Below are 26,082 nucleotides of genomic sequence, written 5' to 3' on the forward strand. Positions count from 1 at the left end.
ACACAAGTAGAACCTGAACTGGAATTGCAGTATTGCACCAAACTAAAAGACTCTGGGGTTTATGGGGGAGGGGGGGGAGGAAGAATACAGATCCAAAAAGGATGACAAGAGGACCTAGTGGGGGTTGTATTGTTATATGGAAAACTGGGGAATGTTATTCATGTACAAACTATTGTATTTACTGTCCAATGTAAAACAGTAATATCCCAATAAAGGAATTTTTAAAAAAAAGAACAAAGAAATCCCACCGACTAATAGAATTAAAAACAAAACTTGGACACAACTGCTTCCAACTTCAAAATTTCAACATAATCCCAACTTCAAAATTTCAACATAATGCTGGTAAAGGTCAAAGTACATGCGTGGCGGGGGGAGGGGGGTTAAACAAGACAAGTGGGTGGGAGCTCAGAAGTTGTGTTGTCTCCTAAGGCTGAGCCAAGCAGGTGCTTGTTTGGGCAAGTGTCACCCTAAATGGGCGATGTCAGCTCCAGAGACCTTGGAGGCTCCAACAAGCCAGGCCACCCAGTGGGTCCCAGGGTCTTGTCCCATTCGGGGTGCAGGAAGCAGGAAGGAAAGCCGAAGGGTCAGACTCTTTCCCTTTCCTTTGCAGCTCGGATTTCTTACCTTGACCGCATACAACCTGCCGCCTTTCTGCCCCAGGTACACCTTCCCGAAGGCGCCCCGGCTGATGGGCTTCACTATCTTGAACTCCTCAATGGAGGGAGGTCTCGGCACCGGGATCCGACTCACGCACTCCTCGGCAGCAGCGCCCCCGCCACGCTCCTTCTCGGCCCCAGCCGTGGGCTCCATCACCACTGGGTCCCCAAGGAACCTGCAGCGGCCGCCACCACCCCAAGCGAGCCGCACCTCCCGCCAACTGGGTTCAAAGTGAGGCTCCGCCCACATCGCGCGCCGCGTGACGTCATCGCGCCGCCGCCCAGATGGAAGCGCGCGTTCCCGCCGCGTCGCCGCCTCCCCATGACCCCTCCACTCCGGCTTTCCCGAGAGCGGGAGTCCCGGGACTGGAGGGCGGGGACAGCGGTCTGTTCCCAGAACAACCGGACTTCTCGAGGGCTGCGGCCACCGCCCACTTCGTTTGAAACGGCAGATGTTAGTGGGCGATCTGCCCCTGTCCCACGCTTTTTATTCTTTTGCGACCTTCCTCTATAGAAATTCGCCGCCCGCCTTTCCTCTTTCCTCTCCGTCTGAGAACTAGAAACCAGTTTGTTCAGTTTGGTAAAGAAGGGGCTCAGTGAAGTCACCCAGAGGGGGTTGAAACTGGAGGAACAGGAAGTGGCTTGGTAGGCCCGGCAAGTTGGGACATTTTAACAGGATGTCACTTCCTGCTTGAAACTAGAGCAGCGCCCGTAGGAGGATTTGCGATTTACGGCGGGGAAGGTTGAGGCCGAGATCGGAGCGGAAGAGCTCAGAGCTCGGTCAGAATACACACAAGAATACACGGGAGGGTTTGATAAGCTATAGAAAACAGGTCTAATGGGGTCACGGCCAAGGAAAAGAAATCTACAGCAAGAGACCTCTGGAGCTGTACAGGTGGGGGTCCAGCCTGTATGACAGTCAACATGACCATTTCTAATACTAAGGGTGAGCGAGCCTCAAAAGCCAGGGCGGAAACGCCAACCGGAAAAGGCGGAGCTCTTCTGCTCGTCCTCGGATGTGGCGGCCGCCTGCCCCGGAAGTAGTGTTGCCTTAGCCACTCGCCTTCCGGGCCAACGCGTCCGTCGTTGCAGCAGCTGTGGGAAGGGGAGGCCATTTTCCGTATCTGGAAAGAGTCTGGGTAAGGGGCGGGGGAAGAAAGGAGAGAGGGAAAGAGAGAAAGTAAAAAAAAAAAAAAGAAGAAGAAGAAGAAGAAGAAGGGCTCGGCGGTTGTGAACCGAGGGCGCTGTTTGGACAGGCGGGCGAGGTCCTGAGGGCCCGGAGGAGATGTTTTCCCTGTCGAGCACGGTGCAGCCGCAGGTGAGTCCCGCATCCCGTCCCAGTTTCCTCCCGCCCTGTGCCCGTGGTGGTTTGCTATTCGAGTTTCGTGGAAAAGATGTTTCTCGTCTGGGCCCAGAGGCAGGAAACAGCCCCCCGCTCTCCCCAATGCGCTAAAAGAGTCGGAAAAGTGGGTCAGGGCAGCGCGATGCTTGGGCCTGGGGCTGAGTCGTGGGGGCTCCGTGGGGCCGGTCAGGAGCTCGGGGCGTGTCGGGGGATCGAGCCCCGGCGAGCAAGTGCGGCTGGGGAGTCGCTCGGGCTTTGTTCAGGGCCGGGCGTGCCGGGGGCGGGGAGTCGCCTGGGCTGTCTGTCTGTCTGTCTGTCTGTCAAGGGGGCGATGATGTTTCCTTTCCGTCTTTCCACATCGTCACTCTGACTCCTTAGTCTTTCTCGCCATTGAAGTGGATTTCAACCCACATTTGTTGTCTGTTAGAATGCGACTTCTCTCCCGAATGCTTTCCTTTGACGAGAAATAATAGCGTGTGTCTGTCTGTGTGTGCTCAAGATGTAGGTCTCTGCAGTTCAAGTTCTGAATTAAATTCTTCCCCATCTCTGTTGTTGTTGTTAAGGCAAATAAAATTAAATTGCAAGGGTTTCTAATGATCTTTCCGGAATAATCAGTCACCTTGGACAGTGTTTGTTCTTGGTTCATTAAAAAATCTTTTTTGTGGGAGTCGGGCTGTAGCACAGCGGGTTAAGCGCAGGTGGCGCAAAGCACAAGGACCGGCATAAGGATCCCGGTTCGAACCCGGCTCCCCACCTGCAGGGGAGTCCCTTCACAGGCGGTGAAGCAGGTCTGCAGGTGTCTATCTTTCTCTCCTCCTCTCTGTCTTCCCCTCCTCTCTCCATTTCTCTCTGTCCTATCCAACAACAACAACAATAATAACTACAACAATAAAACAACAAGGGCAACAAAAGGGAATAAATAAATAAAATAAATATTTAAAAAAAAAATCTTTTTTGTTTGTTTGTTTTTGTTTTAAGATTTATTTATTTATTTATTTTTATGAACGAGAGAGGGAAGCTAGAATGTCACTTTTCCATATGCGGTACCAAGGTTTGAATTTAAATCTCACATTTACAAATCCTGCCGGATTATATCCCAGACCCTTAATTTCTCTCTTTTTTTAAAAACTATAATGAGAGATCATTATGTATTTATTGAATCATTTATACCTGCTCCCAGGCTGTTTTGTATTATTATTGACTTAACTTTGGCTTACAAAATTATAAGGTTATGGTTTCACATGTGTAAAGCTCAACCCACCTGGCCAGTTACTGTGCCCCGCCCACTTCATCCCATAACCACGAGTTACTTTTTTTTTTTTTTTAATTTTTTTAATTAATTTATTCCCTTCTGTTGCCCTTGTTTTGATGTAGTTATTATTGATGTCGACGTAGTTGGATAGGTCAGAGAGAAATGGAGAGAGGAGGGGGAGACGGTGGGGGAGGGCGGGGGAGAGAAAGACAGACACCTGCAGACCTGCTTCACCTGTGAAGCGGCTCCCCTGCAGGTGGGGAGCCCGGAGCTTGAACCTGGATCCTTACTCCGCTTTGGGCCACCTGTGTTTAACCCGCTGCGCTACCGTCGGACTCCCAGTTTTTCCTAAGTGGCATCATTTTGCTAATTTTTGGAAGCTCTCACAGGTTTACAAATTACAGTTTTTGAAAAATTTAGATTGAGTAATGATGTGGGGTTCACTACTGGGCTTTCACCACACCAGGATGACTTTTTCAGATAGGCACAGAGAGGGCCGGTGTATCAGATAGCATGATGGTTTTACAAAGAGACTCATGCCTGAAGCTCGGAAGTCCCAGGTTCAGTCCCCTGGGGTCACCGAAAGCCAGAGCTGATCAGTGCTGTGGTTAAAAAAAAAAAAAAGTGAAAGAGTCCACTGTAACTAAACTTCCTCCAATGTGGCGTCCCCCTCCCTTGAAGAGCATCTATTTTTTGATACTCTTAGTTTTCTGGTTTAAGCATATAATACTGCACATAAATAGGTTTTGTGTGCCCTCTGCTCCCTTGCTTATTTAGTATTGGAAAGATCATGGGAACTGAAATTACTTAGTGGTCACAGTCATGTGTCAAGTGAGCAAAGCAAGTGGGATGTTAGTGGTGTCATGAAGTAAAAGATAGATGGTGGGGGTCCGGCAGTAGCGCAGCGGATTAAGCTCACATGGCAAGAAGCAGAAGAACTGACTTAAGGCCCCTGGTGGTGAAGCAGGTCTGCAGGTGTCCATCTTTCTCTCCCTTTCTCTGTCTTCCCCTCCTCTCTCTATTTCTCTCTGTCCTATCCAACAACAATGACAATAATAACAACAAATATAAACAAGGGCAACAAAAGGGGAAAAAGTAGCCTCCCGGAGCAGTGGATTTGTAGTGCAGGCACCGCCCCAGCAATAACCCTGGAGGCAAAAAAAAAAAAATGATGGTAGCCTGGTGAGGATGGAGTGGAAGTGAAAGTATGCCAAGCAGAGGAAGAATACCCCAAGGTCCTGGGATGGGAATTGTTTAGCTGATGGGAGGAACCTTCTGTGGTGCCTAAGAAACACACTGGGAAAAAACTTAAGGTAGAATTCAGGGAGTTCTAGTAAGGTAGTTTGGGTTTTTTGTTTTGTTTTGTTTTTTAACAAGGTCACTGGTTTTTGGTATTGCCAGAGATTGAATCTGTGATCTTGGAGTCTCAAGCATGAAGTTTTATTAGGGCACTCCTCAACTCTGGTGTCAGTCACTGGACCTGGATGGAGCCTTAGAGCCATTTTGTATGACCATTATGTTGTCTCCTCCACCTGAATTTATTTAATTTTTTTCATTTATTAATGGAAGGAAGAGACACAGATTCAGAGGATCACTCTGGCATGTGGCAGGAATCAAACGCTGGAACATATGCTTACAAGCCCACTGTTCTAGCCACTCTACAACCTCCTGGGACATTCGTTCCTGTAGTTTGTTGTTGTTGTTGTTGTTGTTATTTTCAACCAGAGCACAGGTCAGCTCTGGCGTCTGGCTTATGGTGGTGTGGGGTATTGAACCTGAGACTTCAGAGCCTCAGGCATGACAGTTTGTTTGCATAACCATTATGCTATCTACCCACACCCAATTCCTGTAGCTTTAAAAGAACTTGACATGGGAACTTGACATGGGTAGCCGCAGCAGGTTAAGTGCAGGTGGCGCAAAGCGCAAGGACCGGTGTAAAGGATCCTGGTTCCAGCCCCTGGCTTCCCACCTGAAGGGGAATCGCTTCACAGGTGGTGAAGCAGGTCTGCAGGTGTCTCTCTCTCCTCCTTTCTCTCTTCCCCTCCTCTCTCCATTTCTCTCTGTCCTATCCAACAGTGACATCAGTAACAATAATAGTAACTACAGCAATAAAACAGGGGCAACAAAAGGGAATGAATAAATACTTAAAAAAAATAACCGTTTTCTGATAAAAAGGTTCATTACTAAACATACTGAAAAAAATTTAAATATAAAACCAAAGATCAATCATAACTGCATTATCTGCACATAAAAATACTATTTTTATTTTGTTTCATTCCTCTTAGGGTTATCACTGGAGCTTGGTCCACCACTCTCAGTGGTCATTCCCCTCCCCCCCTTTTTTTCTTTTTTTTTTTTAATATTTATTTCCTTTTTGTTGACCTTGTTTTTATTGTTGTTGTAGTTATTATTGTTGATGTCATCGTTGTTGGATAGGACAGAGAGAAATGGAGAGAGGAGGGGGAGATAGAGAGGGGGAGAGAAAGTCACCTGCAGACCCGCTTCACCGCTTGTGAAGCAACTCCCCTGCAGGTGGGGGGCTCGAACCGGGATCCTTGTGCTTTGCGCCACATGCGCTCTTCCCACTGTACTACCGCCCGACTCCCACCCCCCATTTTTCTACTTTGTTTAATAGGACAGAGGGAAATTGAGAGAGATGGGGGAGATAAAGATACCTGCATACCTGCTTCACTGCTTGTGAAACATCCCCCTGCGGGTGGGAAGCAGGATTTAGAATCCAGGTTCCTTGCACATGAAATGTGTGCTCTCAGCCAGGTGCACTACTGCCGGCCCCTATTTTATTTATTTGTTTGTTTATTTTTAAATATTTTATTTATTTTATTTTTGAGAGAGATACAGACAGAGAGAGACACAGAGAGAAACACCAGAGCACTGCTCAGCTCTGGTTTATGGTGGTATGGGGGATTGAACCTGGCACTTTGGAGCCTCAGGCATGAGAGTCTCTTTGCATAACCATTATGCTATTTCCCCCACCCTTATTTTTATTTTTTAATGAGAGAGACAAAAAGACCAGAGCTCTGCTCAGCTGTGGCTTACAATGGTGCTAGGAGTTGAACCTGGGACCTCAGAGCGTGAGGCATAAAAGTCTCCTTCTTATATGACCATTATACTATCTCACTCTATGCACATCGAGATTTTTTTTTTTCTTACTGAGAGAACTAAGGATCAAACTCGGGACAGATGCCAGAGTTCAATGCTTTATCCACTGTCACTTCCAGGCCTAAATATTTATTATGCCTGCGGGAGAGAATAAGGGCATCACTCTGGCACATGCACAGCTGGGAAAAAGTCCTCTAGACTTCATGTTTGAATCTCTTCCAGGCCACTATTTCATACTTAAAATAATTTTTTTTTTTAATGGAGACTGATTAAAAGTGAAAGGAGAGGCTAGGGGATAAATAGGGAGGAGATTGAAAGAGATACTCCTGCAGCACTGCTTCACTGCTTGTGAAGCTTTCCCCTTGCAGGTGGGGACAATGGGCTTGAACTTGGGTCTTTGTGGGTGGTAACATGTGTGCTTAACTGAGTGCACCACCACAAAGCCCCACTCTGACCTCAGGTTCAAGCCCCAGACATCACCTGCAGAGGGGAAACTTCATAAGCAGTGGAGTGGTGCGGCAGGTGTCTCTCCTTCTCTCCCTCTCTGTTTCTCTCTGCATTTATTTATAGAAATAGAGGGGGTAAAGAGAGACTGAAAGAGACCGCAGCACTGAAGCTTCTTCCTTCAGTGCTGTGGGAGCCAGGCTTGAACCTCAGTCACAGACATGGCGAAGTAGCACACTGCCCAAGTAAGTTATTTTCCCAGCCCTCTGTTTTTGTCAAATTAAAAAAAAAAAATTAAGGCTACTGAGCAGTGGATACATCATGCAGGCACTAAGCTCTACCAGTAATGGCCCTGGTGGCAGATAACAATAATGTGATTTTACAGGGTGAATGATGCTGACACCTTTCTGGGTAAATGTGGAATCATACCCAGGCGACAGCAATCCTGTAAACCAGCACTTTCTCAAAAAGTGCTACTAAAGTAAAATACCTGTATGTTTATGAGAGACCACAGCCCTGCCCAGCTCTGCCATACAGTGGTGCTGAGCGGGATTGAACCTGGGTGTCAGAGCCTCAGGCACGAGTCTTTTGCATAACCACTATGCTATCTCACCAGCCTTGAATCCTTACTCCTGTGTTTACCAGCTGGGTGACTTTGACCATAGCAAGAAACTTCCCTGGATTTTGGCTGCCTTTATTAGTGAAGTAGGACCACTGGTCAGCTCTGGCTTATGGTGGTGCAGGGGATTGAATTTGGGGTCTCAGAGCCTCAGGCATGAGAGTCTGTTGGCATAACCATTATGCTATCTCCTCTGCCCGATATCTAATTTCTTACTACTATGATTAAATAAAACACGTAGTCTAAAAGCTGGCACATAGGAAAGGATTCACGTAGGGCAGGGCAGGGGCAATAGCATAAGAGTTATGCAAAGAGACTTTGATGCTTTAGGCTTGGCTCCCAGGCTCAGTACTCTGATCTCTGTGTTAATCTCTGTCATTAAAACAAATTATATATATATATATATATATATATATTAAAGAATCCATTTATCTTCATTTGGTCAGCAAGGATAGCATCTGCTGTGTTCATTGTGTTGGGACACACACACACACACATATATATATTTTTTTTTTTTCACTGAGATGTAAGTTTTTTTTTGGTATGGAGATACAGTATTAAACAAAGTAGAGAAAATAAATATTATATATAAATATAGAAGAACATTTTATGTTACGTAAGTAATTGAGCATGATAAGAAAAGAGAAAGAAGCAGACATTGCTCAGGTACATGTGCTGCTGGGGACTGGACTCATGCTTGAGAGTCCACTGCTTTATCCATTGAGCCACTTCCCGAACCACTTAAATACGTAATTTTATAAGTAAAAGAGGACAACCAAATAGAGGGGACTCTATATTAATGACATAATTAGTGTCAGGGTTGGATTGTTGGGCACCCACCCAGCTGAAGTTGGAGGACTGATTGATGTGAGAGCGACAGGTACCAGTGTTTATTATTACTGTGTGTTTGATAGTGAAAGAACAGAGGCAAAGAATAACTTCTTAGGGAAGTGATGATGTAAAAAGATGACTTGAGTCACGTGAGGACCTGCCACATGTCAGGAACAGGGGACCTTGGAGCTAGAGCTGAGAAAACAAAGGGGAGTGAGCGGTGGTGGGTAAATTCAGAGACAGTGCTTTCGTTGTGACTTTTATTGTTAGTGAGAAGGGCAGCCTTTTGGTGGTGGGATGGGGGTGAGTAGAAAGGAAATGTGTTGGACTTCGGCTTTGATAGAGCAGATATTTTATTTATTCCCTTTTGTTGCCCTTGTTGTTTTATTGTTGTAGTTATTATTGTTGTTGTCGTTGTTGGATAGGACAGAGAGAAATGGAGAGAGGAGGGGAAGACAGAGAGGAGGAGAGAAAGATAGACACCTGCAGACCTGCTTCATCGCCTGTGAAGCGACTCCCCTGCAGGTGGGGAGCCGGGGTTCGAACTGGGATCCTTATGCCGGTCCTTGTGCATTGCGCCACCTGCGCTTAACCCGCTGCGCTACAGCCCGACTCCCTTCCTTTTTTTTTTTTTAATTGAAAGTAGGAACATTTTATTTTGTGGTAGTATGATTTATTTACTCATTCCCCCACTGTTTGATATTTCTAACACTACACGAGTTTTGGTGAATGTTACCATCTGTGCTTGTGCAAGCACATACCAGATTCTATATTCTGAGAATAACGTCCTAGCAGCTAGATTTCTAGGACAGTGTTTTTGCATGTTCTTTTTTTTTTTTAATAGTTTTGGTTCATGTGTCCAGAATACTATACCATACCTTTTTTTTTTTTTCTATCAACAACACAGTTTAAGGCTTTAAATTAACAAAATTTTGCCTCCTCCAGGGTTATTGTTGGGGCTCAGTGCCTGCACAACGAATCCACTGTTCCTGGAGGCCATTTTTCACATTTTGTTGCCTTTGTTGTAGTTGTTGTAGCTGTTGTTGTTGGATAGGACAGAGAGAAATGGAGAGAGGAGGGCAAGACAGAGAGGAGGAGAGAAAGATAGACACCTGCAGACCTGCTTCACCACTTGTGAAGTGACCCCCCTGCAGATGGGGAGCCAGGGGCTCAAACTGGGATTCTTATGCCAGCCCTTGTGCTTTGCACCATGTGCGCTTAACCCACTTCACTACCACCCAGCTTGTAAATTAACAAGTTTAAGGCTATAGTTTTGGTATACAGTATATATTTAATATATATATATATATATATATATATATATATATATATATATATATATATATATATATATATATTATATAGAGGGAGAGACCGAGAGAGGGAGGGAATGTGGGATGGACAGATGGACAGACAAGAGGCATGACAGCATCAAAGCCAAGATCTTGAGTCATGCATTTGGCAAATTAGCACACACTATCCAAGTGAGCTGTTTCATTGGCCCTAACTTTTTGCAAATTCCAACTGAAGAAGATTTTCCTTTTTTGGTTTGCATCTTTTCAGCTCATTATTATTATAATATTTTACTATTAGGGAGGTGGTTGACATGACAGTTGTTGGCATGTGGCTATTATTTCTCTCTCCCTATGATAGGTGTCTGCAGAACACTTCCCCTCCTCCAACTTAGGTCCTTTCCCACCACTGGCCCAGGACCCTTACACCCTCTCCACCCCTTCTAGTCTCTCCTCCTTCCCCCAGAGTCCTTTGCTTCGGTATCATATACCACACCCAGTTCGAGTTCTACATGAGTTTCCCCTTTCTCTCCTTGTTTAGTTCCTCCTATATGTGAGACCTGTACTTACCCTCTTTGGGCTTATATCCCTTAAGAGATTACTTCATTTCAGAAAATATTTTCTTGTTTTTATTTTTTTAAAAATCATACTGCTTAATTTCAACTTTTATCTTCTAGGTTACAGTCCCTCTGAGTCATCTCATCAGTGCCTTCCATTCACCCAAAAACACATCTGTTTACGTCAATACATCAGCTTGTCAAAACCAGAATCGAGATGTAGCTCCAGAACACGAGACTGCAAGCAATGAGGTAATACTTTCTAGCTTGCATGATTTAGTACCTTGTAAGTAATGTTGAAATCTCTTTCTCGGTTCAGACTCTTGTACAATGGCAACTTCTGTCTTCAGCTTAATCTCCTTTGTGATTAAAGCCTGGGACTGGAGAGATAGAGCTCACCTCGTAGATGGCCTGCTTTGCCATGCCTCTTGCCCAAGGTTCAAGCCCCAGTGCCACATGGGAAATGCTGTGGTAATGGGGCAGAAAGTAGAAGCAGCAGATAGCTTGTCCTTGGCCCACATAGGCGCTCCATGGCTATGGTGTCTCCCCCTCTTTGTCCTCTCTTTCTAAAATTGCCCTGACTTTAAGCAGTGGTTTTGTGACATGTGTGCTCAATCAGGTGCACCACTACCTAGTCCCTAGTGGGTTTGCATGTGTGCATATTGTATCTGAACATGTGTGGTGCATGTTCAAAGCATAAAAGAAAAAAAAAGATGCCTTTTTTTTTTTTTAAAGATTTCATTTTTTTAATGAGAGAGGATCAGAGCAGAGCTTCACTCTGTCATGTTCAATGCCAGTGGCCAAACCACAACCTTCTGTTCTTCGCCACCTCCTGGCCATTCTTTGTCATTTGCATGCTACTCTTTGATAGGATTTGCCCACTTCTGATTGCCTGTCCCTGTAGACGCATTTCTCTCTACTATCATGACCTTGTTCTTCCAAATTATTGCTCAGGAGAGCGCCCCTAATGAAAATATGTTGCGTGCCAAAATTGCTAGGGGTAGCGATAAATAATAAAATCCATATTGTTTCAGCTGGTAAGCTTGAAGTTCAATATTTTGGTCATATTAATACTTCTTTGGTTGACTTATTCTTTTTCAGCCTGTACTTAATTTAAGGGACCTTGGATTATCTGAATTAAAAATTGGACAGATTGACCAGCTGGTAGACAGTTTACTTCCTGGACTTTGTAGAGGCAGGAATGTTTCTTCCCATTGGCATACATCCCATGTCTCTGCACAGTCCTTCTTTGAAAACAAGTATGGTAAGTCAGTCCATGTTTTTGTTCTCAGTAAAATGAGTCCTTTTCGTACTGTTGATGACGTTATTATATGCAAATTGTTAACATTCACTATATTACACCACTCACCAAGTTCTTTCCTGAGTTGTTTTTCCCTCTTGCTCCCTTTTCATAACCTCATATTGGGAAAATCTAGATGTGTAGAAAAGGTGCACATAGTAACTTAGAGTAGTTTAGAGTGCCTATATATGCTTCACCTGGAGTCAACTACTTATATCACTGTGAGTCAACTACTTATATCACTGGTACATTTATTAAAACTAAGTCATAGTAGACAAAACTTTATTTTTTTCCACCAGGATTATGATGATTATTGTTGTTGTTATTATTTTGCCTCCAGGGTTATTGCTGGGGATTGGTGCCTGCATCACGAATTCATTGCTCCTAGAGGCTATTTCTTCCCTCTTGTTGCCCTGTTCGTTATATCGTTGTTGTGATTATCACTATTATTATTGTCACTGTTGGATATGACAGAGAGGAGAGAAAGATAGACACCTGCAGACCTGCTTCACCGCTTGTGAAGTGACCCCTTGTGCTTTCCACCATGTGCGCTTAGCCCACTGCGCTACTGCTGGACCCCCCCCCCACCAGGGTTATTGCTAGGACTTCATGAATCCATTTATTGCCTTTATTGCTAGGCACCATGAATCCATTGCTCCTGGCAATCTTTTGTTTTTCCCCTGATATTTACTAGATAGGACAGAGAGAAACTGAGAGATACCTGCTTAACTGCTCGTGAAGCATAGCCCCTGCAGGTGGGGAGTGGGGGCTAGAACCCTGGTCCTTGTGCTTGATAATATGTACACTTAACCAAGTGTGCCACCGCCTGCCCCCCAACTTTATTTAAATTTTTCAAAATGAAATTTAATTTAACCATGTCATTAAGTTGTCCATTATTGTTGGTTTTCTGTCCCAGGATTTAATGCAGCATAACACAGTATTGTATATTACATACCATTTGTTAATATTTTTTTAATATTTATTTATTTATTCCCTTTTGTTGCCCTTGTTGTTTTATTGTTGTAGTTATTCTTGTTGTTGGATAGGACAGAGAGAAATGGAGAGAGGAGGGGAAGACAGAGGGGGAGAGAAAGACAGACACCTGCAGACCTGCTTCACGGCTTGTGAAGCGACTCCCCTGCAGGTGGGGAGCTGGGAGCTCAAACCAGGATCCTTCTGCTGGTCCTTGCGCTTTGTGCCATGTGCGATTAACACGTTGCACTAACCGCCCAACTCCCAGCATTTATTATTTTTTAAAGTTTTTTGGATAGAAACAGAATAAATGAGAGGGTTGGGGTAGTGAGGGAGAGATACCTGCAGCACTGCTTCACTACTTGTGAGGCTTTCCCCCAGTAAATTGGATCTGGGGTTTGAACCTGGATCCTTGGGCCCTATAGTGTGTGCATTCAACAGTTACATAGCATTTAGACTTACAGAGGCATCATTGGTTGGTTTGTTGTTTTCCTCTTTTTTATGTGATATCTATTGGGTTGTAGATAGTATACAAATTCTGAGTATATAGAGAAGAAATAGTCAGGGAGACAGCATAAAAATCATGTATTATGTGGAGTTGTACCCCTCCTACCCTATGGTTTTGTTAATTAATCCTTTCTTAAATTAAAAAAAAAAAATCATGTAAAGAGCCTTTCGTGCCTGAGTCTCCAGAGCTCCAGGTTCAATCCTCAGGAACACCTGAGTGAGAGCTGAGCAGTACTCTGGCTTAAAAAAGAAAAAGAAGGGGGTCAGGCTGTCGCACAGCAGGTTAACGCATGTGGCGCAAAGTGCAAGGACTGGCTGAAGGATCCCGGTTCGAGCCCCCAGCTTCCCACCTGCAGGGGAATCGCTTCACAGGCGGTGAAGTAGGCCTGTAGGTGTCTATCTTTCTCTTCCCCCTCTCTGTCTTCCCTTCCTCTCTCCATTTCTCTCTGTCTTATCCAACAACGATGACATCAGTAATAATGACTGCAATAATAAAGAAACAAGGGCAACAAAAGGGAAAATAAATAAATGTTTAAAAAAAAGAGAAGACTGAGCAGTGCACACCTGGCTGAGTGTGCACATTCGCATGCTCAAGGACCTGGGTTTGAGCCTCCACTTCCCACCTGTAGGAAGGATACTTCATGTATAGTGACAGTGCTGCGGGATCTCTTTTTCTCCCTGTCTCCCCCCATCTCTCTTAGTTTCTCTTTGTCCCATCAAATAAAACAGAAAGGGGGAGAGATAAGGAAAGGTAATATCACAGTACTGGGTTTTTGTTTTTGTTTTTTGCTACCAGGGTTATTATTGACCCATGTGTCTGTGATGACTCCATCACTGCCAGTGGCCATTATTTTTTCCCCCTCTTATAAAGTCAGAAATGGGGGCGGAGTCCGGGGGGAGAGAAGAGACACACAGCACTGCTCTACCACTTGGGAAAATCCTTCCCTGCAGGTGGAGACTGGGGACTTAGACTCAGATCTTTGCTCAGCTGTGTATCATCAGCCAGCCTTAGGCCTTATCTTTTGTACAGTGTCTATATTTTCTCATCGGGGTCTTGTAACAGTATACTGTTACGGTAACAGTTGAACCAAGGAGCTGGATAGTTGAGAAGAGCTCATGCCTTTCCTAGATTTGGTCTCGGAGCCACAGTGTTAGAAAGGGTCACCAGAGTAACTGTGAATTACAGTTGTGAAGGAAATCTCCTCATGCACAATGACTGTGGAATCTTGAGGAGAAAAATAGATGCACGGTAGAAGATGTTTGCATCTTCTTCTCTCACTGTCTACCTTTTTCAAATGTCTCTAGGGACTAGTGATTGCTTTGCCCTTAGTAGCTTCTAGTAAATGTATCTTTTAGCACTTGAAGTTAATCCATTCACTCTTTCTGTTTATCAAATAGACAAATCAATATATATTTTACATATATCAAAAAAGTTAAACCAATCAAAAAGTATTGAAGAACTGTGTTTAGGTTAGCAGTGTTTTTACACATTTATCAAAATATTCATTTATGGAAAATAAGTTGACATTTTGCTTTTTCTCATATTTGGTAAATTACTCTAATGCCTTTGTTTTTGGTTCAGAAGTTAAATGATTTTCACATTTTGCCTCTAGGTTACTTAGATATGTTTGGTACTTTGCGCTCCTCTTGCTTGTACGGACAACATCCAAGAACTCTTAAAAGCATTTGTTCAGATCTTCAGTACTGGCCAGGTATGGATTAATAACTATTTATTTTGGAACAGAATAGATTTATTTAAAGGGGCCAGAAATTAGCTCATCCAGCAGAGTACATGCCTTAGTGTACAGGAGGCTCTGGGATGGAGTTCAGAAATCGCATGGGAACTCTGGATGGTACCAAAGTCAGCTCCAGAGCTGTTGTGGCTTCTCTCTTTGTCTCTCGCTCTCCCTCTTTATCTGAAATGAAAAGAATGAAGCCCTCTGGTCCCAAGTTAAGCATTTGTACATATTCAGGGACCTGGAACCATGAGGGCAATCAGTTTGGGGATAGATCTCTCTAATGAAAACACAGTGCAGTACTGGAGAGATAGTTCAATGGTTAGGGTGCCCACTTCACCATGCACAGCTCAGGTTCAATTCCCAGCACCACAAGAAAGGTTCTGTGGCAATGGAGAAAGTTCTGGTACTGTGGTCTCTCAATGCTGCTGCTCTTCTCTATGTCTCTCTGTAAAAAAGTGATTAGAAGAGAGTCGGGCGGTAGTGCAGCTGGTTAAGGGCACGTGGTGCAAAACGCAAGGACCGGCATAAGGATCCTGGTTCAAGCCCCCGGCTCCCCACCTCTAGGGGGCGTCGCTTCACAAGTGGTGAGGCAGGTCTGCAGGTGTCTATCTTTCTCTCCCCCTCTCTGTCCTATAAGAAAAAAATAAAAAATAAGTGACCAGAGACAGGAAAACTTGCATATGTGTGAGTTCCAGTCGGGGGAAAAAAAGGAATTAAAAGGTTGGAATGTACATGAATAAAAGCTAGCGAACATGTCAGTTGCATTCTTGCACAAATGAAAACTGTGGGGCTAGAATACAGCTCTGCACAGCAGAGCACACACAGAGATAAAAGGTGCAAAGCTTATAGTGGGCAAGTCATTCAAGTGAAAATTATAACTAGCATTTTTTAATGTTCAGATTTTCCTTGCACTTTTAATCTAAAAGAGAAAATTGAGAACCATGCCCCTTTCTGTCCTTCGTATTTGTAGAAATTTAAAAGCTGTATCTTAGTGTTACTGTAGAGTGGAGAAAAGGGCACTCACTCACTTATTCATTCACTCACTCACTCATTGGTGAGTGTAGAAATCGCCACCCTTCGTGAGGAGAACTTCTTAGTGTTAAGCAAGTCAAACCTCACAGATTCACTTTTAGAAATCTAATCTAGAAGTGCTGGCAGGTTATTTACATAAGGCTGTAGATAGCTGTGGAAATAGCTTAATTGGCAGGGCCTGGGACTCATTTTTTTTTATTATTATTTTTTTTAAAGTTTTTAGTATTTTCTGTTGCTCTTGTTTTTCATTGTTGTAGTTATTGTTATTGATGTCGCCATTGTTAGATAGAACAGAGAGAAATAAAGAGAGGAGGGGAAGACAGAGGAGGAGAGAAAGACACCTACAGACCTGCTTCACCGCTTGTGAAGCAACCCCCCTGCAGGTAGGGAGTCGGGGGCTCAAACTGGGAGCCTTACACTGGTCCTTGCGCTTTATGCCACCTGCGCTTAACCCGCTGTGCTACCACCCGACTCCCTGGGACTCATTTTCGAGGCGCTTGATTTGAGCCCTGATATGAAATCTATCTGAGCATTCTTCGGGCTATTCTTTCACTCACTTGAGACCCTTTCTATCTAGTGTAAAATACAAAAGAAATTTCTAAAACATAATTTCAAATGCTATGTTATTTTTAATATTAAGAACAGGACATAACAAGTATATATAGTAGAAAACAGTTGGAATAAGTTGCTTTTTAAAATATATATATATTCTGGGAGTCGGGCGGTAGCGCAGAGGGTTAAGCGCAGGTGGTGCAAAGCACAAGGACCAGCGAAAGGATCCCGGTTCGAGCCCCCGGCTCCCCACCTGCAGGGGAGTCACTTCCCAGGCGGTGAAGCAGGTCTGCAGGTGTCTGTCTTTCTCTTCCCCCTCTCTGTCTTCCCCTCCTCTCTCCATTTCTCTCTGTCCTATCCAACAACAATGACATCAATAGTAACTACAACAACAAAACAACAAGGGCAACAAAAGAAATAAATAAAATTAAAAAAAACTTAAAATATATATATATATATATTCTTAAAAAAAATTTTTTTTTTTTGCATCCTGAGTTATTGTTGGGACTTGGTGCCTCTACCACAAATCCACTGCTCCTGGAGGCTTTCTTGTTTTATCGTTGTTGTGGTTATTATTATAGTTGTTATTGATGTCACTGCTGGATAGGACAGGGAGAAATGGAGAGAGGGAGAAGAGAAAGATATCTGTAGACCTGCTTTACTGCCTGTGAAGCAACCCCCTTGCATTTGGGGAGCTGGAGGCTCGAACCGGGATCCTTATGCCGGTCCTTGCGCTTCGTGCCACGTGTGCTTAACCTGCTGTGCCCAGCCCCCTTAAAAAAATATTCTTATGTGGCATTGGAATCACACACATACTTGATACCACTGCTGAGTGGCCTCCATAGGGAAAAATGTTCACTCTGCTTTAAACTGAGAGGAGGGGGAGGGCTAGAGATAAAGGAGAACCACCAAAGTGACCCTACACCATCCTGCGGTGCTGCCAGAGCTTATCCTAGGGCCCTTGAGTGTGACAAGGTGTGTACTCTACAGATGAGCTACCTCATGGCCTCATATACCATTTTTATGCAATTAACGTGTACTTTAAAAACATAAAAAAGTATACTTGGGGAATTAACAGTGTGAGATGGGGTGTGACGCATTAGATTTTGACACACATCAGGGATTTTTTTTTTAATGTTTAAAAATCATCATGAGGGAGTCAGGTGGTAGCACAGCGGGTTAAGTGCAGGTGGCGCCAGGCGCAAGGACCAACGTTAAGGATCCCGGTTCAAGCCCCCAGCTCCCCACCTGCAGGGGAGTCGCTTCACAGGTGGTGAAGCAGGTTTGCAGGTATCTATCTTTCTCTCCCTGTCTCTGTCTTCCCCTCCTCTCTCCATTTCTCTCTGTCCTATCCAACAACAACAACAATAATAACTACAACAACAAGGGCAACAAAAGGGAATAAATAAATAAATATTTTTTAAAAAATCACCATGAAAATGGAAGTTCAGTTCTATAAGTCAGTTCAGTGTAATAACTAATTGTATTGATAGATTGGGTAGAACTATAAAAAATAACTCAGATACAGCTATAGTGTCAGTTTTTAATGTTAGGCATTTTTCTCCTCTAAAATCTTATGGAGAGAAGTAAATGTGATGCTGTTTTATTAAGTGTTCATACAGTCCCGGGGTTTTAAAACTTTGAAGTCAAGGACGCGGCGTCTGCAGTCCACTTCTGAAAGATTGGCGGAAGCACAGCATATAACACCATCATTTGTGAAGGTAATTTGACCTCCCGCCCCCACAAAAAAAATGCAGTTTCAGTTCATTGAAACTAAAACTTCTAAAATCTGATTCCATTCATTAATTGATTTTTCTCTCATATTTCCATTTGTGATAAATGACTAATAACCTGGGTAGTAATTATACCTACAGTAGCCCCTCTGTGTGTCAAGCTTGTCTCTCCAATTCCTTACTAAAGACCTTCCTCTGGCTTGAATCAGGTCACTGTGTGTGATCATATGTGCTCTACGGGATGTGACACTGCCCAGCCCTGCCTCTTTGCCTCTTGATTCCCCCCCCCTTTTTTATATATATTTATTTTATTTATTTATTCCCTTTTGTTGCCCTTGTTGTTTTATTGTTGTAGTTATTATTGTTGTTGCTGCTGTTGAATAGGACAGAGAGAAATGGAGAGAGGAGGGGGCAGACAGGGGGAGAGAAAGATAGACACCTGCAGACCTGCTTCACCACTTGTGAAGGGACTGCCCTGCCAGGTGGGAAGCCAGGGCTCGAACCGGGATCTTTATGCTGGTCCTTGTGCTTAGCGCCACCCGCGCTTAACCCGCTGCTCTACAGCCCGACTCCCTTTTTTCCCCTTTTTAATTAAGAGAGCAGAAGACCACTTGGCTCTGTCATTTAGCACTACCAGAGATGAATTCTGGGGCCTCTGGCATCCAGGTCCTGTGTTCATGCTGAGCTGTCTCCTCAGCCATCCCTCGGATTCGTCCCTATCAACCTAGACCTGTGAATGTGTTCTTTGTTAATTAGCAGAATTGACCCAGGCACAGAATCTAGTGATTTGTCCATCTTTCCTCAGCTTCAGCATCCATTAATCACTAAAGTCCTCTTTATCTAGCCTGCTCAGTATTTCTTACATCTCTCTTCTTTAATTTCACTGTGTAGCTAGATTATAGCCCTTTCTTTCCTGCATTACTCACTCAGTCTCTGCTTTAGGATTTGCTACCTTTAGACTCCACTCCCCAGGCTATCTAGATGTTGAAGTAATAACTGTATTCCCCTGCTTTGCTGTCATTTGCCCTGCTGTGTTCTTTGTCCCATTTTGTCATTTAGCCTCTGCACTTATTCTCTTTTTGTTCTCATTCTTCATTGTGGATCCCACTTTTTTTTTTTTTAAATCTTTATTTATAAAAAGGAAACACTGCAGCAAGGGCAACAAAAGGGAATAAATAAATAAAATAAATATTTAAAAAAAATGAAACACTGACAACCATAGGATAAGAGGGGTACAGTTCCACACAATTCCCACCACCAGAACTCCGTTTCCCATCTCCTCCCCTGATAGCTTTCCTGTTCTTTAACCCTCTGAGAGTATGGACCCAGGACCGTTAATGAGCTGCAGAAGGTGGAAGGTCTGGCTTCTGTAATTGCTTCCCCGCTGAACATGGGCATTGGCAGGTTGATCCATACTCCCAGCCTGTCTCTCTTTCCCTAGTGGAGAAGGGCTCTGGGGAAGCAGGGCTCCAGGATACATTGGTGTGGTGGTCTGGCCATGGAAGTCTGAGAGCCCACTTTTTATGCTTATTCTTCTTACTATTCACTTTTACTACTTTCTTCTGTTTTTGTGCTCCCAAGCTCTTTTTTTCATTCAGCGGCAAGGCACATACTCTTCTGATGCGCTGTCTGGCCTCTTGACACGTTAAAGTCCTGTTACACTAGACTGTGGTTCTTGAACGCTGAAAGCTCTTGCTTCATGTTTCTGTCAGCTGATCATGTTATTTGTTTCTTATGGTTTAGTTAGTCCATTCTCTAGATCTTTGCACAGTAGATTACAAGTTTTGAGGCCATTAATTATGTATCTTTTCATCTTCAAAATTTACACAGGACCAAAGATACTGAGTATGCTTACTAAACATTTTATTGTGGTCTTTTCTCTTGAAAGGAAAGAAAGAAATGTGAACATTAAACCATTTGAGCCATAAGACAACATGCAACTTATTGTTTTCAAAATTGTACTCTTAGAATTTTGTTTTGTGGGAGTCGGGCTGTAGCTCAGTGGGTTAAGCGCAGATGGCGCAAAGCACAAGGACCGCATAAGGATCCCGGTTCGAACCCCGGCTCCCCACCTGCAGGGGAGTTGCTTCACAGGCGATGAAGCAGCTCTGCAGGTGTCTATCTTTCTCTCCTCCTCCCTGTCTTCCCTCCTCTCTCCATTTCTCTCTGTCCTATCCAACAATGACAACAACAATAATAACTACAACAATAAAACAACAAGGGCAACAAAAGGGAACAAATAAATAAAATAAATATTTTTTTTTAAAAAAAAGAATTTTGTTTTGTTTTTCTTGATAAAGACTTATTTTATTGAAGCCTGGGAAGTGGTATACTGTGGATAAAGCATTAGACTCTCAAGCATGAGGTCCTAAGTTCAAACTTTGGTATTGCATATGCCAGAATGATGCTCTGGTTTGTTCTCCCTATCTCTCTCTCTTTCGCTACCTTTCTTCTTCTCTCCCTCATTAATAAATAAATATTCTAAAAATTATTAAAAAAAAAACTTATTTATTTGACAAATCAGAGAGAGACTACTCTTGTCATATGTGGTGCTGGGGATCAAACTTGGGTCTCAAAGCATCCCAGTCAGTCTTGTGTTTTACTCAATGATTAATTTCCCCAGTCACTTCACCGTGTTTCAGTGTATTAATAGCGATTTAGTGTCTAGTGCTTCTTTCCATGTCATTGAATAAGTAATTTATGACTTGAGTTTATTTATATTGACAAAAATTAGATCAGAATTTTGATTATTTTTTTGTTATAGTACTTGTAAGGAGTATTTTTATTTATATAACAGTGAATTCTGATGTGCTGTTTGTGTGTTCAGGGGTTTCTTTTACGGGACAGAGGATCGGACGTTGAGAATTTGGACAAACTCATGAAAACCAAAAACATACCTGAAGCTCACCAAGATGCATTTAAAACTGGTTTTGCAGAGGGTTTTCTGAAAGCTCAAGCACTAACTCAGAAGACTAATGGTAAATTCATTTAGACACCATCTATTGCTGAAAGAACATTTGAAAGAATTCATAATTCTAACTTTAAGTCATTATTAATACCTTTTCTACTATGAACTTTCAGTTAGTTATATTTCACTGTATGTGTAACATAACCAGTACAGAAATGAAAATAACCACTGGTGCTTAATTTTCTTAAGAGAGAAGCCAAAGTCAAGGACAGTATACTAACAGGGTCCTGAATGAAAAGCATGACAATTGAGCAAAAGTATGCCAGCTCCCCAAATTGCATGTGACAACCATAATTACCATCCCTAACCTAGTAACATTTCATTAAGCTGTTGCTTTCCCTGAGGTAATCTGAGTCAAAGCTTTTTCTTCCTTTAGATTCTTTGAGGCGGACCCGGATGGTTCTTTTTGTTCTTCTGCTACTTGGGATCTACGGACTATTAAAAAACCCATTTTTATCTGGTAAGGTTCTTACTTGATTTACTCATTAAAAAAAAAAATTAAATGTTTCTTTTTCATACTTAGTTTTCCTAAAACTTAAAGAAAATGTTAATTTTGTCACTGAAGGTTCTTTTGGTCTTTCATTCCCTAATCAGAACTTCTCAGATTGGGTCACTGTGGTCATTTTTACACAAGTCTCTTATGAATGTGCACTGTGCATTGTCTTGAGGGCTTACTGGGTTTATATTCTTCTATAGATCACAAGGATAGTCCTTCTAGCAATGCAAGTTAAAGTTTTTTTTTTTTACTAAAATCTCTCTTTTTTAATTTATTTTATATATTTTTATTTATTTTTACTAAAATCTCTTTTTTAAATTTATTTTCTATTTATTTTTTTTTATTGGGGAATTAATGTTTTACATTCAACAGTAAGTACAATGGTTTGTACATGCATAACATTCCCCAGTTGCAAGTTAGTTTTATTTTGAATAAATTATTTAAAATTCTAAGACTTACTATGTTACATTGAAACTATTATTTTGTCTTTTTTTTTTTTTTGCCTCCAGGGTTATTGCTGAGGTGCCTACACTAGGAATTCACTGCTGGAGGCCATTTTTCCGCCCTTTTTTGTTGCCCTTGCTGTTTATCATTGTTTTTGTTGTTGTTATTGTCATCGCTATAGTTGTTGTAGGATAGGGAAAGAGAGAAATCAAGAGAGGAGGGGAAGACGGGGAGAGAAAGACAGACACCTGCAGACCTGCTTTACCACTTGTGAAGGACCGGACCCCCTTGCAGGTGGGGAGCAGGGGCTTCCACCGGGATCCTTTATAATCAGTTCACCAGTTTCCTGTGCATGTATGTGTGTGTTTACCAAAGTACTATTTAGCTGTGGCATATGGTAGTGTTGGGTATTGAACCTGGGACCTTCATTGCCATTGCCTCTGGCATAAAAGTCTTTTGAGCTTCAGACCTACCTATCTCAGTTTTGAGGTATTTTTAAGTGCTGGTAATATCAGAACAATTGGTAAAAATGCCAGCTCTCCTGAAAACTTCCCAAAGTCTGTAAATCAGAAATTCTGGGCTGTGGCCTTTACAGATTTCTTAAGTGATCTTTATGCTCACTGGTTGATGAAATTGTTGTTTTAAGATTTCTTTTTTCTTTTCTTTTTTATTTAAGAAAGGATTAATTAACAAAACCATAGGGTAGGAGGGGTACAACTCCACACAATTCCCACCACCCAATCTCCATATCCCACCCCCTCCCCTGATAGCTTTCCCATTCTCTATCCCTCTGGGAGCATGGACCCAGGGTTGTTGTGGGTTGCAGAAGGTGGAAGGTCTGGCTTCTGTAATTGCTTCCCCCCTGAACATGGGCATTGACTGGTCGGTTCATACTCCCAGTCTGCCTCTCTCTTTCCCTAGTGGGGTGGGTCTCTGGGGAAGCGGAGCTCCAGGACACATTGGTGGGGTCTTCAGTCCAGGGAAGCCTGGCCGGCATCCTGATGACATCTGGAACCTGATGACTGAAAAGAGAGTTAACATACGAAGCCAAACAAATTGTTGAGCAATCATGGACCCAAAGCTTGGAATAGTGGAGAGGAAGTGTTAGGGAGGTACTCACTGCAAACTCTACTGTACTTCTGCTTTCAGGTATATATTTTGCAGTAGTTTACAGATACGTGTGAACATATGCTCTCTCTCACAGAAACTGGTGTATATCTAGATTTTGGGACTTTGTTAGAAAGTGAACCACCTGAGATGGAATTAGAGTATACTATTCTTCTTCTAGCGTTTGTCCTTCTTCCGTAGCCAGTCAACAGCGTCAGGTTGAGCCTGATGTAAAGTTTCGAGAGAGTATGAGTATACTATGAAAGGAAAGGTCTCACCCAAGTAATGAAGCTGAAGGGTTGTCATTCCACACGTGAAATCTCTGCAACACAGTCTGAAGTGAAGCATGTTGAGGTGGCAGTCGTTGCGTTGGTTAGGTGGTGATCGGCAGATGCAATATTATTTGATATGGATTGGGAGAGGCATACGGGAAAGTGGGCCCTATCCAATGGTTCTAGGACTGGGGGAAATAGAGGCTCTATAGTGGAGATGTGAGGTTCCTGCTGTCTTAGGGTTCAAAAAGACAATGGATAGTTAATGTTATCACATTATTTGTTAATTGGGTTAACTTTGAAAAGTCCTTTTGTTAGGGTTTGCTGTATAGTACCCAGTATCTTGTATATAGCTGTGCTATTGGTTGCTTCTGATCTACTTGGTATAGGCTTTTGAGAGAGTCTGCATATCAATTACACAGCCTATATATTAAAAAGATTCAGTTTGTTTTGAAAAACTTTGAGACATACAATTAATTTTCCCCCTCTCATATTAATTAACTAGTGATTTATATGACTACATTTTACTAGGAGTGTACATAAACACCATTCCCACCACCAAAAGACTGTGACCCATCCCTCCCACCCACTCCCACCCCCCACTGGCCCAGGAAGCTGCATGTCTACCCCTCACCACAGGGCTTTTACTTTGGTGCCCTACTGACAATTTGGTGAGGTCCTGCTTTTAGTTTCCCTTTCTTACTTCTTACTCAACTTCTGTTGATGAGTGGGACCATCCCATACTCATCTTTATCTTTCTGACTTAGCTCACTTAACATAATTCCTTCTAGCTCTGTCCAAGATGGGTCAGAGAGGGTGGGTTCATTGTTCTTGATAGCTGCATAGTATTCCATTGTGTATATATACCACAGCTTTCTCAGCCACTCATCTGTGGTTGGGCACCTGGGTTGCTTCCAGGTTTTAGCTATTATGAATTGTGCTGCTATGAACATAGGAGTACACACCTCTTTTTGGTTGGGTTGGTTAAAGATTTCTATCATTGGTTTATTACAGTCATAGGAAAAGAATTCTTTGTATTAGAAAACACAAGCATGTCATTTTAGTGTTTATTCAAAGCAGTATGATTTAGAAATTCCGAGGGCTTAATTTTTTCCTCATGCTCTGGTTTAGTGTAGGTAAACTTTGATAACTTCATTTCTCTGGCTTTATTTTGTTGCATCTGAAAAACAAGGTGGTTTGGATTTTATGAATTCATTCGATTGTATTGTTTTTCTTGCTTTTAGTTCGCTTCCGGACAACAACAGGGCTTGATTCTGCAGTAGATCCTGTTCAGATGAAAAATGTCACCTTTGAACATGTTAAAGGAGTAAGTTAAAAAGTTAGTCCTTGGGGGTGGGGGTGGGTGTAGAGAGCATAATGGTTATGCAAACAGACTCTCATGCCTGAGGCTCCAAAGTCCCAGGTTCAACTGCCTCACCATCATAAAGCCAGGACTGAGCAGTGCTCTGGTAAAATAAAAAAAGTTAGTCGTTGGGAGTCGTGTGGTAGCGCAGTGTGCTAAGCGCAAGGACCAATGTAAGCATCCCGGTTCGAGCCCCTGGCTCCCCACCTGCAGGGGCGTCACTTCACAGGCAGTGAAGCAGGTCTGCAGATGTCTATCTCTCCCCCTCTCTGTCTTCCCCTCCTCTCTCGATTTCACTCTGCCATATCCAACAACGACAACATTGATAACAACAACAATAACTACAACAACAATAAAAAGGGAACAAAAGGGAAAATAAATAAATATAAGAATAATAATATAAGTTAGTCTGTGTATTGCACCAAAGTAAAAGTCTCTGGCGTGGGGTTGGGTAGGGAAGAGTTCAGGTCCTGGAACATGATTTCAGAGGACCTAGTGGGGTTGTATTGCTATGTGTTAAACTGAGAAATGTTATGCATTAACAAACTATTGTATTTACTGTTGACTGTGAAACATTATTTCCCCAGTAAAGAAAAAAAAGTCCTAGGGAGTCAGGCGGTAGCACAGCAGGTTAAGCGCAGGTGGCACAAAGCTCAAGGACTGGCGTAAGGATCCCTGTTCGAGCCTCCGGCTCCCCACCTTCAGGGGAGTTGCTTCACAGCAGTGAAGAAGGTCTGCAGGTGTCTCTTTCTCTCCCCCTCTCTGTCTTCCCCTCCTCTCTCCATTTCTCTCTGTCCTATCCAACAACGACGACATCTAGAACACCAACTACAACAATAAAACAAGGGCAACAAAAGGGAATAAATAAATAATCTACAAAGAAAAAAAATAGTCCTGCTCAGCCTGGGAGATGGTGCAATGGATTAATCATTGGACTCTTAAGCATGAGGTCCCAAGTTCAAGTACCAGCAATGAAAATGGCAGAGCAATAGTTTGGCTCTTTCTTTCCTTTTCTGTCATTAATGAGTAAATATTTCTTTTTAAGTTCACCCTGGTCTTTGACCCCATTTGCTAGCCGAGAACTCATTATTAAGTCTTCACAGTTTTCTAAGTGGTAGAGTACAAGAAGCATATCCCCCTGCCCCCTTTTTAATGCAGTGGCAGGAATTGAACTAAAACTTGCATAGTTGCAGTACTGCTGAGCCACATCTCAGCCCATTTCTTGAAAGAGAGAAGGCTGAGTGTTATGGAACATTCAGAGCCTTTTTACTTATCTAGCCCCCATCTTGGCCTTTGCATCTTGGGCTTCCTTCTGGGAGTCAGCTTCTGTGTGGCTCCAGTAGCGTCGGAGATGTGATACGCTTTCTTCACATGGGGTCTGTGCCTCTTCCTGAGGCTTAGATTGCCCCTGGAGAGAGGGGTGGAGTGAAGACTCACCAGTCCCCACAGAAGTCATATGGTGGGGCTTTTTTCAGAGAAGTGTA

At 43.0% G+C, this 26,082-nt stretch overlaps 2 protein-coding genes across 5 annotated transcripts in view; one reads left to right on the forward strand and one right to left on the reverse strand.

Moving 5' to 3' along the window:
- The window catches only part of MASTL (microtubule associated serine/threonine kinase like), a 49,266-nt gene extending 47,637 nt beyond the window's left edge, over positions 1-1,629 (reverse strand). The window contains exon 1 of one of the 4 annotated variants that reach the window (XM_060192341.1): positions 1,536-1,629. Coding sequence is in view for 3 of the 4 variants with exons in the window: in XM_060192339.1 (XP_060048322.1) it covers positions 625-906 (282 nt within the window). In the remaining variant the exon portion in view is untranslated. Of the gene's footprint in view, positions 1-624 lie in introns of all 4 variants that reach the window. The other 3 variants (XM_060192339.1, XM_060192340.1, XM_060192342.1) reach the window with 3 other exon arrangements.
- The window catches only part of YME1L1 (YME1 like 1 ATPase), a 42,541-nt gene continuing 18,015 nt past the window's right edge, over positions 1,557-26,082 (forward strand). Inside the window, exons 1-8 of the mRNA XM_007525907.2 lie at positions 1,557-1,974; positions 10,234-10,365; positions 11,215-11,377; positions 14,506-14,604; positions 17,827-17,936; positions 20,776-20,926; positions 21,293-21,376; positions 24,480-24,562. Of these exons, the coding sequence (XP_007525969.1) occupies positions 1,942-1,974; positions 10,234-10,365; positions 11,215-11,377; positions 14,506-14,604; positions 17,827-17,936; positions 20,776-20,926; positions 21,293-21,376; positions 24,480-24,562 (855 nt within the window). The 5' untranslated portion in view covers positions 1,557-1,941. The remainder of the gene's footprint in view (positions 1,975-10,233; positions 10,366-11,214; positions 11,378-14,505; positions 14,605-17,826; positions 17,937-20,775; positions 20,927-21,292; positions 21,377-24,479; positions 24,563-26,082) is intronic.

The sequence above is a fragment of the Erinaceus europaeus genome, chromosome 6 (assembly GCF_950295315.1).
Source record: "Erinaceus europaeus chromosome 6, mEriEur2.1, whole genome shotgun sequence".
Lineage (NCBI taxonomy): Eukaryota > Metazoa > Chordata > Mammalia > Eulipotyphla > Erinaceidae > Erinaceus > Erinaceus europaeus.